The sequence below is a fragment of the Lissotriton helveticus genome, chromosome 8, assembly GCF_964261635.1.
Source record: "Lissotriton helveticus chromosome 8, aLisHel1.1, whole genome shotgun sequence".
NCBI lineage: Eukaryota > Metazoa > Chordata > Amphibia > Caudata > Salamandridae > Lissotriton > Lissotriton helveticus.
The window spans coordinates 771,030,459-771,047,001 of NC_136069.1; the positions used below are offsets into that span (position 1 = coordinate 771,030,459).

The 16,543-nt window shown below is 47.4% G+C and overlaps 1 protein-coding gene across 1 annotated transcript in view; it reads right to left on the reverse strand.

Moving 5' to 3' along the window:
• Nucleotides 1–16,543, reverse strand: part of ABCC4 (ATP binding cassette subfamily C member 4 (PEL blood group)) — a 1,754,849-nt gene that overhangs the window by 799,797 nt on the left and 938,509 nt on the right. Inside the window, exon 17 of the mRNA XM_078657605.1 lies at nt 696–733. Coding sequence (XP_078513731.1) covers nt 696–733 — 38 coding nt within the window. The remainder of the gene's footprint in view (nt 1–695; nt 734–16,543) is intronic.

The following is a 16,543-nucleotide window of genomic DNA, read 5'->3' on the forward strand; positions in this document are numbered from 1 at the left end:
CAATGTGCATATATGAGAGAATCCTGTTGACTAAATGTTTGAAAAATTGCTTACATTTTTTATTGAATAAGATAGGGTTTAATACCTCTCCTTTTTATATACTAATTTGAGATATTGGAACCTTTGTTTTGTATTGTATGCTTAATTGGCCGCAGAGGGCCACCTCACTACACTCACACCACAATATGAGGGATGGGAGGGGCCCTCGAAGTGAAAAACATATGAAACCCTTCAGTCATCTTTTCTATTGGTGGAGAGGGTGATTTGCCAACACCGCTCCAGCGATAAATGCAGTTTATGGTGAGATCATCAGTAAATGTGGGATACTTGTAAAAGCTGGGAACTATGCATGAAATGGCTGTCTGGAGAATATAGGGTCTGTGGTGTGATGAACTACAATAAAGAATCTTATCAGTTAGTGAATACGACAGGCTTCCAGTGCAGCATTTCCTTAAGCAGGCCTGCTACCAAACGAGTAAAGTGCCTTAGGAATTCATGAGAAACTTTATGGAGAGATATAAACAGGTGCTACAAAAGGATACAAATAATGCACAGCACAGCACTCCCCCTGAACTTGAACCTCTCCGGCTGATTGGCACCGGAGCCGGGCCGCACAGTGTTTATAAGATTTGGCATTTAGAAACGCTATCTGCTCATCATAGACGGTTTTATTGGTAGGAACATAAAGAGCTCACCAGTATGACAGCCACCAGTCGTCGAGAACATAGAAAACCTGTGAAAAAAGACATAGGAGTTAATATACCTTACTACCGCTCAGAGATATATACAGGTGGATGCCTCTCTATGCCAACCAGATAGTCTTAGTGGACTTGCTTGGCAGAGGTAGCAATTTGCTTCAATTAAAACGAAATGACAAACTGCAGAAAATATAGTAAAAACAGCCAAGAGCGCACAAAGGGTAGAAGCATGTTAGTAAACAGGCACAGACGAAGTGCTGTCCCTACCTCCCCTTATAGCACCACTGTCACTCAGTCAGTAAATCTTTATTTCGATTATTAAAAACCATCATAAAAATACATTATACAAAATCCATTTACATTTCTGAACTTCATAAAAGACAAAATGTATACAATTATAAAAACATGGTATTATGTACATCATTGCCTAATCTCTTGTATTTCTTAATCTTACTGCAACTTCTAAAACATTCATAACAGAGCATAAAGTGCGCATATCATTTGCTCTTTGTAGGAAGAGTAGTGCAGTTTTGTCGTGACAACATTTTTCCTCCTTTAAAATATCCACCAAAAATCTACGTTGGGGATGAACACAAAAGTACAAAATGAAGGGTGTCCTGCGGGAGACCTATTGTTACAGTAAAACCAGATGGATAAGATAAAATATGGGGTAACAGATTGATCCTAAAATGACACATTGAAAACCTATCCTGCTGATTGTACATCAAGAATAAATAGGGTTCCATACCCCTCATTAGCTACTAGGCGGTGATCCGCTACTGATCTCTTTACTAAATCAGAGCCTGATCTGTCAGATGTGAATTTTTCTAGCAGCAGTTTTTTAATTCGGAATGTGCAAGAGGTGGTAAATGCATTCGGGTTGCTGAAAAGGTTATGTTGATCTATATTCTCTAACATACCCTTGACATAGTTTAGCCAAGGGATTTGCACCCCCTTATCCCTTTGTAAGCAATCCCCAACAATTACCCTGCTTAATTCTGCCTCAGGGTTTGCCCAGATTCTGAGCCATGCCATGATGGGCCTCGTTTTCACCTGATCAATAATGTATGGGATCCCAAGTTCGGTGTGTGCAATTTCTGCTGGGGTGCTCTGCGGGATCTTTAAGATTCTGCGAAGGAATTTATCTTCCTCCTGCTGTAATTGTTTTGCATCTCTAAAACCCCAGACCTCTGCTCCGTACAGGGCCTTTGCAATACTTATAGAGCTACACAGGCTCATCACTTGTTCTGGTGACTAACGGCCCAGCCTGCGAGCAAAGTTTAATATCGCACCGTTTGAGGAGACCAGCTTTGTACAGCGTTCCTCAATCAGAGCGCTAAACTTTATTTCCCCATCAAATAAGAGGCCCAGATAAGGGAAAGTGCTTACAGTTTCCAATGTGTGGGTCCCTATTTTAAACACAAATTTCTTGGAGGGCCGTTTACCTGCCACCATCACAAAGGACTTGCTCAAGTTCACGGACAGATCTAGATTGTCCACGAACTTTACAAACCCATCAACAAGATATTGTAAACTACGTGCTGTTCATGCAAGCAGAACCGCGTCATCCGCGTACAACAGTACCGGAACCTGACGCGTTCCTGCTTTGGGGCCGTCTACATTCAGGGCATTCAGGGTTTTTTCCAAATCATTAATATACAAAGAGAATAAAAAGGGAGCAAGGATACACCCCTGCCTCACTCCGCTGGTGCACGGGAAGGGATCAGTAATCCCCCCTCCGTGCTGAAGCGGACCCTGGCAGTGGTGTTCCAATGTAATTCTCTGAGAATATTTATGAGTCCTGGGTCAATTCCCAGGTTGTTCATCATAACCCACAGTTTATTCCTATTTACATTATCAAAGGCCGCAGCCAAGTCCATAAATCCCATGTAAATAGTACCATTACTTGCTTTCGTGTGCTTGGAAACTAATAGATATAAGTTTAGACACTGATCGCTAGTTGATTTGCCTGATCTGAAGCCATACTGGGTGTCTGCTATGGTATGGTGCTCTTCCGTCCAGGCCATAAGATGATTCAGTACCACCCGGCACAGGATTTTAGCTGATACGTCAATCAACGGTATTGGTCTATAGCATTGAGGATTGTCCCTTCTCCCCTTCTTAAAAATAGGGACAATTACTGCAGTTGACCAAGTTCGAGGGAGCCCCGATTTAATAGCCGCATTTAGAACTCTTGTCATGATTGGAGCCCATAAATCCACATTGCTTAAGTAAAGATCTGGAGGGGTACCGCCGGGCCCTGGAGCTTTATTTCGAGACAATCCTTGAATAGCCTTGATTATTTCTGGGATGAGAAATCTATTTCCGTGCTCCGTGTCCCAGCCCAACCCTCTTCCGGCATTATGTCATGAGTGTGATTGTAAAGACCCTCAAAGTGAGTCACCCATTGTTCAGGAAGTATATTGGTGCTACTACTATCCTGAAAACAAGGCCTATTTATGATTTTCCAGAATTCCATAAAATCCCTGTTTTCCCCGGCCTCCCATAGGTCAGCCCAGACTTCCGCTTGCAGTGTAGCCTTTCTTTGTTTTACCCTGGTTTTATATTTCTGTCTACAAAGGGCCACTTTTAGTTTATCCCTGGGAATGGCTTTGAGGCTTAATTTTAGATCTCTTAATGCTCGAGAGCAAATGGTGTCGAACCATCTTGGTTGTGTAATGTTCCTTCTAATGCTTTTTGTCTTTAATAATTCGTCCACCAACTTAGTTAGCTGCCCGAATATTGTGACCAACTAACATCCCTCTCTGGTAGGTTCTAGGCATTCTTCAATCTGATTTTTGCCATTTACTATTAAAGATTTATAGAATTCCGAAGCATTGATTTTCGACCACCTAAGTCGCCTCCCCTGGTCAGTTGGCCTCAGCTCAGTGTCAGATTGTTTGCTCCTTTTGGGGCGACCACTATATAATAGTTCCATAATTAAGGGGTTATGGTCACTAAAAGTGCTCCATTCCGTTCTAACCTCTGTAATCCGGTATTTTGCGAAGGTGGATATTACCATATAATCTATGATTGAGGAACATCCTCTTCCTTTAAATGTTGGTGTAAGATTACCCTCTATGCCCGGGACAGCCAAATCAATTGTATGCGTTAGGGCATGAGTGTCTAGTAATTTAGATAATATTGTTTCCTCCTTATTATGTTCAAAATGTGGTCCAGTCTTAGTAGGACAGGATGACCAATCTGCAGTTACTGGAAGCAGATTTTGGCATAGAGGCAGTTTAGATCGCCCATTACCCAAAAAATTGGTTCTGCCCCTCCTTTCCTTTGTTCAACCTCTTGATTAAGTCTGCGGTCTAATTCCTGGAATACAGCGTTATATCCATTTACAGGCCCTGAGTTATAGATGTTAAATAGCAGTAACCTCTACCCTTGCCCTTGAAATGTCATCGCCTGGAGAGTGTGTGACGTCCAGGATGGTAGTGTCCAGATTCCTTCTAAATTAATGTCAGCATCCAATGCTAACCCTCCCTTTGCCCTACCCGATATACTTTCTTGAGCTGGCACAAAAAAACATTTATAGGCCTCTATTTGGTAAGGGGAACAATCAACCGCCCAGGTTTCCTGAAAGGCTAGTATGTGAAACCCTCAAGGACGCCTGCTGTTCAAGTTGCTGCCCACGGACGTTTTGCCACAGCTAGCGGAACCCGCTCCGCGGGTCCCGCGTCGCAGGAGGGGGCTTACGGAGGCTGTTTTCCTGCTGGGCGGTGAGTGTGCGACAGGGCTGCGAGCTGCAACCCGGACTCAGTCTCCCAGGAGTCCCGGGTTGCTCAGGCCGTTCCAGCTGGCCCGCTCTCCCTGACCGCCCCGCCCAGCCCCACCCGCCTCATAATCTGCTGTGATCTCCATTTCCCCCTGGGACACTCAAGGACGCCTGCTGTTCAAGTTGCTGCCCACGGACGTTTTGCCACAGCTAGCGGAACCCGCTCCGCGGGTCCCGCGTCGCAGGAGGGGGCTTACGGAGGCTGTTTTCCTGCTGGGCGGTGAGTGTGCGACAGGGCTGCGAGCTGCAACCCGGACTCAGTCTCCCAGGAGTCCCGGGTTGCTCAGGCCGTTCCAGCTGGCCCGCTCTCCCTGACCGCCCCGCCCAGCCCCACCCGCCTCATAATCTGCTGTGATCTCCATTTCCCCCTGGGACCCTCAAGGACGCCTGCTGTTCAAGTTGCTGCCCACGGACGTTTTGCCACAGCTAGCGGAACCCGCTCCGCGGGTCCCGCGTCGCAGGAGGGGGCTTACGGAGGCTGTTTTCCTGCTGGGCGGTGAGTGTGCGACAGGGCTGCGAGCTGCAACCCGGACTCAGTCTCCCAGGAGTCCCGGGTTGCTCAGGCCGTTCCAGCTGGCCCGCTCTCCCTGACCGCCTCGCCCAGCCCCACCCGCCTCATAATCTGCTGTGATCTCCATTTCCCCCTGGGACACTCAAGGACGCCTGCTGTTCAAGTTGCTGCCCACGGACGTTTTGCCACAGCTAGCGGAACCCGCTCCGCGGGTCCCGCGTCTCAGGAGGGGGCTTACGGAGGCTGTTTTCCTGCTGGGCGGTGAGTGTGCGACAGGGCTGCGAGCTGCAACCCGGACTCAGTCTCCCAGGAGTCCCGGGTTGCTCAGGCCGTTCCAGCTGGCCCGCTCTCCCTGACCGCCCCGCCCAGCCCCACCCGCCTCATAATCTGCTGTGATCTCCATTTCCCCCTGGGACCCTCAAGGACGCCTGCTGTTCAAGTTGCTGCCCACGGACGTTTTGCCACAGCTAGCGGAACCCGCTCCGCGGGTCCCGCGTCGCAGGAGGGGGCTTACGGAGGCTGTTTTCCTGCTGGGCGGTGAGTGTGCGACAGGGCTGCGAGCTGCAACCCGGACTCAGTCTCCCAGGAGTCTCGGGTTGCTCAGGCCGTTCCAGCTGGCCCGCTCTCCCTGACCGCCCCGCCCAGCCCCACCCGCCTCATAATACATCTATAAGAACGAGTACCACACGCTGCGCGGGAGTGCCCGGGTTAAGCCCGGGACAAGGGCGGGACCGTCTGTGGCCGTCCCGGGCCGAAGGAGGCCGGGTTGGGCCCTCTCTCTTCCGCCTCAACCCCCAGATCCCAGCTGGACTGTGCTACAGGACTAAGCCATGTCTACAACGGCCCAAGGAGAAACTCCATCAAGGGCAGGGGGTAGTATTAATGGGCCCTTGGACAATTTCTTTAAACCAGCAAAGGGGGAAGGGGGAAAAGAAAGCTCCCTAGAGAAGCGTAGGGGTGAACGCCGTCGCTCCATAGAGTCTATGAAAAACCGACCTATTAGCGAGATAATCCCCTACCCTATCTCTCAAGAGGAAAGTCCCCGTCAGGGCACTCCGGACATATCAAATCAAGAGGGCGTCCCTATACTCTTACGGGATATTGTTCCTAACCCCGACAAACTTCTTGATCAGTCCATGGAAGATACCCCACCTCCAACTGGCAGTAATGTGACGGTTGACTTGATTACCCTAACATCTCCGGCAGTTAAAACTAAGAAAGCCAAGCCCAAGCAGTCCGTTGTGGTGGAGATACACGGCCCCCCACCCAACAAGCGTAGAAGAAAGACAAGGGGTGGGCAGGGGAAAATCAAAATTCCACACTCTGATTTTGGGAAAAATAATAAGCCGGTCCACTCCCCTGACAGGCTCCGAGTAAACGTACAAGTAGCTGCTGCCCCCAAAGGCAACAATACACCTATAGCAGTTGTTAATAGTGACCTAGGGATTACTCCATCTAATATATCACCTCCTGTTGTATCCCTCGGGAGCATAGAATTCTTACTAAGATCACTTCTGACGCCTATTAGCGAGAGTCTAAAAAAAGTAGAGACCAGGCTCACTACCTTAGAAGCCACCCTAGTTAGTCTGAATGCTGCGACTAGCAAACAGACCAAAGCTGCTGGGCCAAATCCTTCTGCAGGGTTCCTTCCCCGCTTACAAACATCCCACCCCAATGTGAGCCCCACACAGGGTACTCCCCTAGCTGCCCCCTTGCAACCACTCATGTCTATTCAAGTACCACCCCCATTGAGCAGCCCTAATACTGTCCCTCTTGAGCTAGCAGCAGCAGCCACTCATGGCCCAGCCCTTGGTACACTCCACGGAACCCAACTAAATGTTAGCACTTCCCCCCCTCCGGTAGGAAGGCCTGCTCCTAGAACCCGGAGACCGGATTTACCCCCGGAAGCCAATAGTTTTATGGTAGTACTGGCGGGTGCCCCTTCCCTGGAAAGTGGTGAAAAAGAAAATTTCATAACTCTGAAGAGGAAAGTCATTAAGGGGCTTAATTGGAATAGGCCCTTACCTCCTCATCTCAATAATGAAATCACCATGGTTAGAAGGGTACCTTGGCTGGGGAGGACGAGGAAAACAATTATAGGGGATTGTATTATGGTGTCCTTTCGCGACCCAGGTACAGTTTTTCATATTGGCGCAGGGACGAATAGATCACTGGACTCCACCATACAGTCCCTACCAGTCTCCTTCTTCTTCCCCCCCACCCGTATGTATCATGAGCCAGTACAAAGCAACTGGACAAGGGTAGAGCGGAGACCCATATACAAGGAACACGCTGCACGTCCAGTTTATCAACTACCGGAAAACCCTTTTTTTCATTATAATCGGTTTAATTGTTTGGGGGGGATGGAGGGGGTTGATTGACTGTCTACAAACATAGTTCCGGAACCAATGACTCCGGAAACTGGCCCCAGCGTTTCTCCTGAGCCTGCTGGATCTATTGCAGACATCGTCCCTGCTGTAACAAACTCTGATCCAACCGAGCCGGCTCTATCTGATATTCCCCCTCCCGTAACTTCTGATACCGAGCACCTGAGACTTATCTGCTGGAATGTTGCTGGACTTGTCAACAAGTTGTCCACCCCAGACTGGATTACATACATTGAGACAGGGGACGTTTGCATGTTTCAGGAAACCTGGGCAAGGGAGGAACATACCCATCGGGGATATCAGTCTTTTTTTTATTCCGGCCAGGTGGGAGGGCAAAGGCCGTCCTTCTGGTGGATTAACAACATGGGTGGCTTCCCACCTAGGCTGTGAGGCTTCACGCTTATTGGTACCATCTGGCGATATCCTTGTGGTCCTACTATCCTGGCCGAATCAAGTAAAACTTGCCTTAATTAACATCTATTCTAGGCCAGTGGGAGTAGCCAGGGAGTCACCCACTATTGATGAGCTTGCAGCGTTTTTAGCTGAAATACCGGGAGACTTACCCTATATAGTGGGGGGGACCTAAATTCCCAATTTGAGCCACTGTCTGGCCTCTTAGAAGGCTTCCCAATGGAAGAAGAGGCCAGGTGGTCAGTTCCACTGGTAGATGCTCCTCCCCCGAAGGCATGGACTCCCGTAGCGTTACAGATCACAGCCCTAACCCTAAAGTTCGGAATTAGAGCCTGTAATGGGCGAACCAAGTCAGATGTACCGAGTAGAACAACTTTTAACAGAGCGGGAGGAAAATCCCGCTTGGACTATGTCCTGGTACAGATAACCAACTGGCCTACCATTAGGGATTTTAGGGTTACCGAACGGCTGGAAAGCGATCATAACGCACTAAAACTGGACTTTATTCACTCTGGCCTTCAGCAACCTATAATAACTAGTGAGGGAAATTTACCTGAGTTGCTATTGGCCAATAACAAAAAAAGGATCAGGTGGGAAAAAATAGTTGCAAGCCAGGAGAAACTCCCGAAGCTTTATTTTGGGCTAATCCCCATCCTAGAGAGTGTAGGAGACTTGGACATTGAGAGGGGCAACGCAGAAATATTTGGCAAATTATATCAGCACATGAAGATCTTGTTAATGGTGTGATTCCCATCCTGTTTAGCAACGCAAATAATACAAGGAGGGGGCAGCCACATAAAATTATGTGGTATAATACAGCCTGTAAAAAAGCAAAACGAGAACTTCTAAGAAATATTAAGGAGGGCTCAGGTGGGGAGATGGTAAGAGAAAGCAGACGGGCATACAAAAAACTACTCGACCATGCTAAAACTGAATGGGAGGAGAGCCAATGGGAGGAGCTCAACAATTCCCTCGTAATGGGTGACCACAGAATGTTCTGGAGAATAGTGAATGGGGGGTCGGGGAATCTCCTTTCAGCTATTGAGCCTAACATCGCAGCGGGGGTTTGGCAGGCCCATTTTCAAAACCTTTATAGCTCGGTGGGGGGAGATAGCATGGACGATACGGGTAGTGCCCAGGTGGCATATGAGGGGGAACTGATAACAGTGGGAGAGGTTAAGGCAGCAATAGCAGGGCTGGCCTCGGGCAAGGCGCCAGGACTGGATGGCCTGCCTGGGGATTTATTTAAGCAGGAACCCGATGTTTGGGCCCCATATCTTGCCGTTTTGTTTAATGGAGTCCTAAGCGGTATGGAAGTCCCAAGTACTTGGTTGGGGGCGGAGGTGGTTCCCATATTCAAGAAGGGCTCGCCCCTGCTCCCAGCCAATTACAGACCAATTAGTCTGATTGATGTACCTCAGAAGCTCTTTGGGAGGGTACTGCTTAATCGGCTCCAGGACTGGGCAGAAGAAACGGGAGTCCTTAGTCCCTTCCAGGCTGGATTTAGGAAGGGAGTATCAACGGTGGACCAGGACTTCCGACTGAACATCATTTACTGGAGGACAGTGGTTTACGATGGTGGTAGCTTATACACAATATTTGTGGATTTAAGAGCCGCCTTTGACCTGGTGCCCAGAGGCAGACTCTGGAGTGTCTTGTCCGAGATGGGCGTACCTGCGGACATCTTAATAATCCTACAGAGGCTACACCACAACAATTATGCCCGGGTGCGGTGTGGGAAGTCGGGGGAGCAGACGGACAGATTCCCCGTTGACAGGGGGGTTAGGCAGGGCTGTGTGCTTGCACCGACCCTGTTCTGCCTCTTTGTCAACGGGGTAATCGCCCACTTGAACGGCACTGAATACACTGACGCTCCAAAATTGAACGGCAGCAGGGTGCCTGCAATTATGTTTGCGGATGACACCCTGCTGCTGTCCAAAACCCCAATGGGGATCCAGCGGATCCTTGATTCCTTCGTGGCATTTTGCATGGATAGGGGCCTAGAAATTAATGCTGGAAAAACAAAATTCATGGTCCTGAATCCAAGTAGAAAATTGCGCCCGAACCCACTACTGGGAGAGGCACGGTTGGAGAGAGTCTCCACCTTCGATTATTTAGGTGTAACCCTGAATGAGACCATGTCGTGGGGGGCACACCGGACCAAGGCCAACCTTAAATTAATACAGACCACTGGGGGTATCGCGCGGATGCTAAAAAACTCGACTCATCGGCCGCTGGGACCGCTCATCCAGATCTACAAGGCGCAGGCCAGGGGTGCCTCAATGTACGGGGCGGAACTGTGGGGACATACACCAACTCGCAGTCTGTCGATAACTGAGAATAATTTTATCAGACAGATAACTGCACTCCCGCCAAGCACCCCGCTCCTTCCCCTGAGGCTAGATCTGGGATTGAGACCAATAGCCGATGAAATAGGACTCAGACCCATAGTCTTCTGGCGAAGACTGTGGAGCAGCGAAGCACTCTCTGCCTATAGGGCTGAATTAAGGGAGTTGTTATCCCACCCGAAAGCGTTACAGATCCCCTGGCTAAAACATATCCAGAATTTATGTACTGTACTGGGGTTCCCTGATCTTTGGTCCGATCCTGCTGATGCCTCACTAAATATCTCGCGTAGAAATTTGGTTAATGCCTATTACGCTCAGAAACTGTCTACGGCCATGGAAAATCAGCGAGAGGGATCACTGACATCTGTGTTTATGCTAGGAAAGGATACATACAGGATGGAAAGGGTGTTGGACGCTATGTCCCCCGTGCTGGCCAGGAAGCTGTTCCTGCAATGGAGATACGGCATCTTGCCCCTGCGGGCCTTTACCAGCTCCTGGACAAACCCGCCCTCCTCCAAGCAGTGTCCAACATGCTCTTATGTTGAGGAAAGCGATTTGTATGTAGTTCTGTTCTGCCCGACTTACTCGAAAGCGAGGAAATACTGGCTTCTCCCACTTATTAGAAATCTTGGTGGCAGAGAGTATTTCCCAATGTACAGAATTTTTAAAACTGATCTTTCGAGCCCAACTGTGTTTGCACTAGCTAAATTTCTCACTAATGTCTGGCACACCCGTACAAGCCTTCTGAAGTCACAGTCCTTGAGTTAGTTCCAAGCCTTTTCAAAAAAAGTAACTCTGTTAGTTTTAACTTACGGATACGAACGATTTTAAAATGTATAAATATGTATTTTGGCTACTGATGATGTTTTATGGTGTATATGTTTTATGTTGTTGTATATCTTTGATGGCCGTATGGCCGAAATAAAGATTAAGATTGAATTGAAACCCGTGTAGGTGATTTCTCCAATCTGCATTTTCTATTTTCCCAGCAAGGCCAGGTATGTTCCAGGACATTATGTTCATCCTTCTCCCATGACCTTTTCCACAATTTGTACCCTTAATAAATGACACAGGTTCATCCCTCCTCACTGGCATGACCTCTTGTTCTCCCCCATCTTGCTTTGCTGGGAGTTCTAGGAGTCCCTCTGCCTGATAGTTTCCCAGATCTACCTGGGCAATAGGCTCATGGCCCACCTTTTGGACCGTCATCTCTTGTGAATTCCCTGGTTTAAGTAGTCAGTCATTTTCGTCCAGGGACAATAGGGGACTAAATCTGTTTGTCCACTGTGGGAAACCCTGGCTTAGTGTGGGCGGGCCTACCTGCTCATAGTTCCTTACACAGTTCGTACCTGGTGCCCTGCCCCTTCCGACATACATATGGCTCGAGGCGTGTGTGACACGTTTTCTTGGGTAAAAATACCCTAATGGCAATGGTGTTATAGTGCTAGTCTCGTTCCTATTTCGGGAGCATAGTATGTATTCCACTAAATTGGTGTCCGTAAAGTTCGCAATAATGCAGTTCCCTACAATATCTTTCCTTCTACTGCCTATCCAGTTTACCCTCCTCACATGGATGATCTCCCTGCCTTCACCACATTGCAGGGGCCTGTGTATATTCAACCAGTTAATTATCTTGTTTTTTAATTCCGTATGCGACTCTTTCTGCCCCTCCCTGAGTGCTGGTACCCCAGCAAAAACAACAACGTAAGGGCATACTTCAGAGGATAAATTTATATTTACTAGGGGGAAGTTTGTTCTATCATTTGTCTCCTGGCCTGTCTGATGTGTTTGTGCCACTTTATTAATTGAGGGGTGTCCTAATTGTGTTGGCGGCATAATTGTCTGCTGTTGGGCCTTGTCTGTGTTCTTACTCCCACCTTTTTGTGTGTTTGTCACCCCCACCTGAGCTAGAGATTTGGGGGGTACATGTACTTGTGCAATGGTACATTGTTCATTGCTGACACAATTGTTATTAATAATAGGAATTTGCTGGGCTTCAAGATCCGCTGATGGGGTATGGTTTGCAGTTACGTTGGTTTTTGTAGAGCCCTTTATCTTGCCCTGCTTATTTAATTCATTTGAGATTTTATCTAATCTACTGACTAGTGGTTTTATTTGGCTTACGATGAAGAGTTCTAGGTGTTTTTGAAGATCTGCTATTACACCATCCATCCATCCTGGTGGACATGAATGGCGTGGCGGTTCTGCTACCATGACCTCATCCTCTGTCTCCTTAGACCTGTGCACAGCGGTACTTAGTTTCGCTTTCCTGGGTTGAGCCTTCCTAGTCCGCCCTCTTTTAGTGTTGTTACTTAACACCCCATTACCCGCCCTAGTTTTAGTTACCACAGCATCTCCTATCGGCTGGGCACAAGGGATGCTTTCATTCGAGATTTGTAGGCTGTCAATTTGGGAAACCTCCGATGTAATGGTTTCCGTAACTTGTGTGGGTATCGATGGAATAGTTATTGGTGTGATGGACATGCGCCTCTCTGTGCGCTCAATCTCCCCGGAGACCGCCCGATAACTTTCCTCAGCATTAAATCCTTCACAGTTGGTGGCGCTTTGTGTGATAATATGGGGATAGGCTCAGACCCTGATTTGCTTAATAGGAGGGGTGTGTGTGCTTTACCCTTAGCAGAACGTGTTTTTACTGTACCGGCCATAATTATAAGATATAAGACGTGGGGGCGGTCTTATTATCTCCTGCCTCTTACTAGGCTAACTCCAGGTATAGTACATGGATCCTCCCGCCTTTGCCACAGTGTTACACAGGGTTACCCCCCTTCCCACCTTCAAACACAGTCTTGGAATTCACTAATCCGTAGCCCCTCGTCCAAGGTTTATATCCTATGACTGGTCGGGTATCCTGGTCAATAGACAAAGTACCTGTTAGTTGTGCCAAGGGGAGAGGCCCAGCCACTTCACAGATGGTCCCGCCCTTGTCCCGGGCTTAGCCCGGCGCAGCCCGCGCGCTGTCCCACGACGCGGGGACCCTCATCACTTTTGAGCGCCTCCGGGCGCCAATCTGGAGGCAGCGCCCGCATAGGATCCTGGGGATGGTAGTTTTCTCCCTCCACCCGGCGGCCGCAAGATCGTGTGCTGCGGCGGCGGGAACGAGAACACAGGAGCCTACGAAGGTCCGGGGGTCTAAAGGTCGATTGTACCAAGGTTAGTGGGACCCCTCTTCTTGCACAGACAAAGTTTTTATAATTCGACCTGGCAGTACTCTTCAGACTGTACGCCAATAATATTCCACTTGCAACATTAACCAGCAAACAAAATCAGAGTCTCAAAAAGTAGCGGGTTTGCATCCTTCTTTTGTTTGAATTACAGTCATTCGCCTGTTCGCCCGATACCTGTACCATGCAGCCTACCGCCGTCATCGACGTAGTGAATGAGCCAGCAGCCAGCAGCAAATGTTGCAATGAAGAAGCGAGCAGCCACGCAAACGTGGACTCGACACTCCACACTACACCTCCAAGTGCGGCACGCCCCGAACTGAAGCACCATAGGTGTTCACGGTAGAAGCTGCAGCACACACCATTGACGCCGCTCCCGGACTCCCGAGTAGAGAGCCGACGCGGTCAGCCCACAAGGTCCTCAGAACGCCGTAGCCCCGCCAGTACAGCAAAACAGTAAGCCATCGGCAAATTTTTCCTTCTTTTTCCGCCACCGTGTCTTCACTTCCTCACATCCGTGCTGGAAACACAATAGTCAGCCAGCAAACAGCAAAAATCAGGTGAGCCAGGTGAGTGAGTGGAGTATGCAATGTGTGTGTGGCTGGGTTACCACTGACTGTATGCTATGGTACAGGCAACAGCACCCCCGGAGGCTGCTCGTTGGTTCCTGGTGGCGCTTCTACTTTTAACCCACATCTCAAATAACCCGCCCTCTGTTAGTGCCAGCCTCGAAACCTTATTATATCATATTATACCTTACCACCGCTCAGAGGTATATACAGGTGGATGCCTCTCTATGTCAACCAGATAGTCTTAGTGGACCTGCTTGGCAGAGGTAGCAATTTGCTTCAATTAAAACGAAATGACAAACTCCAGAAAATATAGTATAAAAACAGCCAAGAGCGCACAAAGGGTAGAAGCATGTTAGTAAACAGGCACAGACGAAGTGCTGGCCCTACCTCCCCTTATAGCACCACTGTCAGTCACCTACTGATTGCTCCTGCCTGTATTGGAACTGCTGCGTTTAGCAGTGAATGAATTGTTGTCCCTCCTGCAAAGCTCTCAGATTCTATATGGCAATAGTGGATACCATTTGTCATATATTTAACCTACAAATATAGCAATAATTCACTGTTTAAATATAGCAATAATTCACTATTGAAGAAGTGTTCATCAATGTAGTTTGTGATTTCACAACACTCTTTCTTTTTTATGGTTTAAACTCAAAAATACTGGTAAAACCAGAACAAAAGGGAAATAGCTCCTATTGTAAACAGATAACTTTGAATACCACAGATGCCTCAGCACTCCAGCCAAGCCTGTCCTCTTTGTTGAAATATTACATGCATGGTTGCTTTTATTCAACCCTGTGTTTGTTATAAGGTTAGACAAGGGAAGCCAAGACACTGGACAATTCATGAAAGACCAGCTATACCTCACACAACAGATTAAAGCTAACCCATACCTCACACAGACTTTGGCACCAGGCTCTGATGAATAGCCAACCAGTCCACCTTAACACATAAAACTATATACAGGAAGTCAATAGTTTTCAGGTGCTGGTCATGCTCTTCCTGACAACCACAGTTTTCCAATACTCCCTACCAAGTGGTGTGTGATTGTGGATCATGAGAGGCACTGATGCCATTTGGTTTGGGCCACAAAGACCTTCTTTGAGCCATTTTAATACAAACACGTCTAGTGAATATTACGCCATCATCAGATTTTTAGTATTATAAGCATTTACACATTTAATTAAAGAACAAGTTAGCTTCTTACTGTAGGATTTTTACAGATGAATTATACAGCTGTCAGAGATTCCTTACCTAACCCCTCTTTCTTAGTGCCAGAAAGGATCCAGTCGTTTTTTTCATCTAAAAATAAAAAGTCACCACAGCCAGGAGGTACTTTCAGCACCAAAATGACTTTGCTAGAAGCAACTCCTTAAAAGGTACCCAAGTGTCAATTCTATCAGTCCCCTCTCCTGCCTCTCTCTAAATTGAGGCTATGGTTGACCATGGCAGAGCCAAATAAAAAGCTTTAAACCAACAAAACAAGTCATCTTGATAGGGTGATCCAGAGGGGAAGGAATCATACATTAGAAAGATCATTTCCAAACATAAGTGAAGTCAGTCTTGGGGCAAATTTAAGTTTACTTTAATGTGGAGTTCATTCAATAATGTGGACGTTGTATATTCCTGAGGGAGTAGGTTGACCCCTTACTACTATCGTCATCCATGTGATGAATTTGACAAAAAAGGGTAAAAATCTGAATTTGAGCTGAAAAAATGATTTGACCCTTGAAAGGTTGCCACCCTATTTATTCTAGGGATGGATGAGATTTATTTTTCTTCTAAAATACGCCTGAGATTTGCTTTTAACTGTGTATAGAATTTCCTCTGCCTGACAGACTGTTTTTGAAGGTGCAACATTGAGGATCCATAGAGGATAGGTGAAATAGGAATGAACGCAGGAAGCTGCTTTGGTGCAGAATCAGAAAATGGGAGAAAGTCGAAAAAAGGTTGGAATGGGAGCTGAAATCAAAATAGCTAGTCTTGCAACAGCACCCAAAAGGACTGTAGTTGTGGGGTGATTTATAGTCAGCATGAATTGTCTGATAAACCTTAATCTAGGCAACAGACGCCCATACAGCAGGGGAACGTACTTGTTGAATTGGCCCTAACATAGGCACAGGTTCAGAGGAGAAATATCACTCCTCTTTCTTTTTGTGTTTTTTTTGCTTTAACAAGATAAGAATGAATTATGCTCCCACTTGTGCCTCTTGTGATGCTGACAAGGGGAATGGCTCCTGGAATTGATACTGTAATGTGTCTGAGGACTGGACAGGAATGATCTTTCAATCAAGAAAGCCATCACAAACTGTGCCTCCTCATCTCAATTTGCCTATGGTTAGATGAAGGCTCAAACTAACATGACAAAATGTAAGGAGAAGTACCGTTAATATCAGATTGCAGGACTGTCACTAGACTTTGCATGGTACATGACCTGCAGGGCTCAGAAGGATGTTTCGGACGGATATAGGATGTGTCAATAAAAAAATCATTTAAGACAGCAGAAAAACACTGCAGCTCAAGATCTTACAGCCTCAACATCAACTCCATTCATAATGTCAGACAGAGACACCTAGCATTGGTTGCCTTTGTCAAGCTAGATCAAAAAATATCCAGACCCAGTCTCGTACTTGAAGACAGATCAAGACGG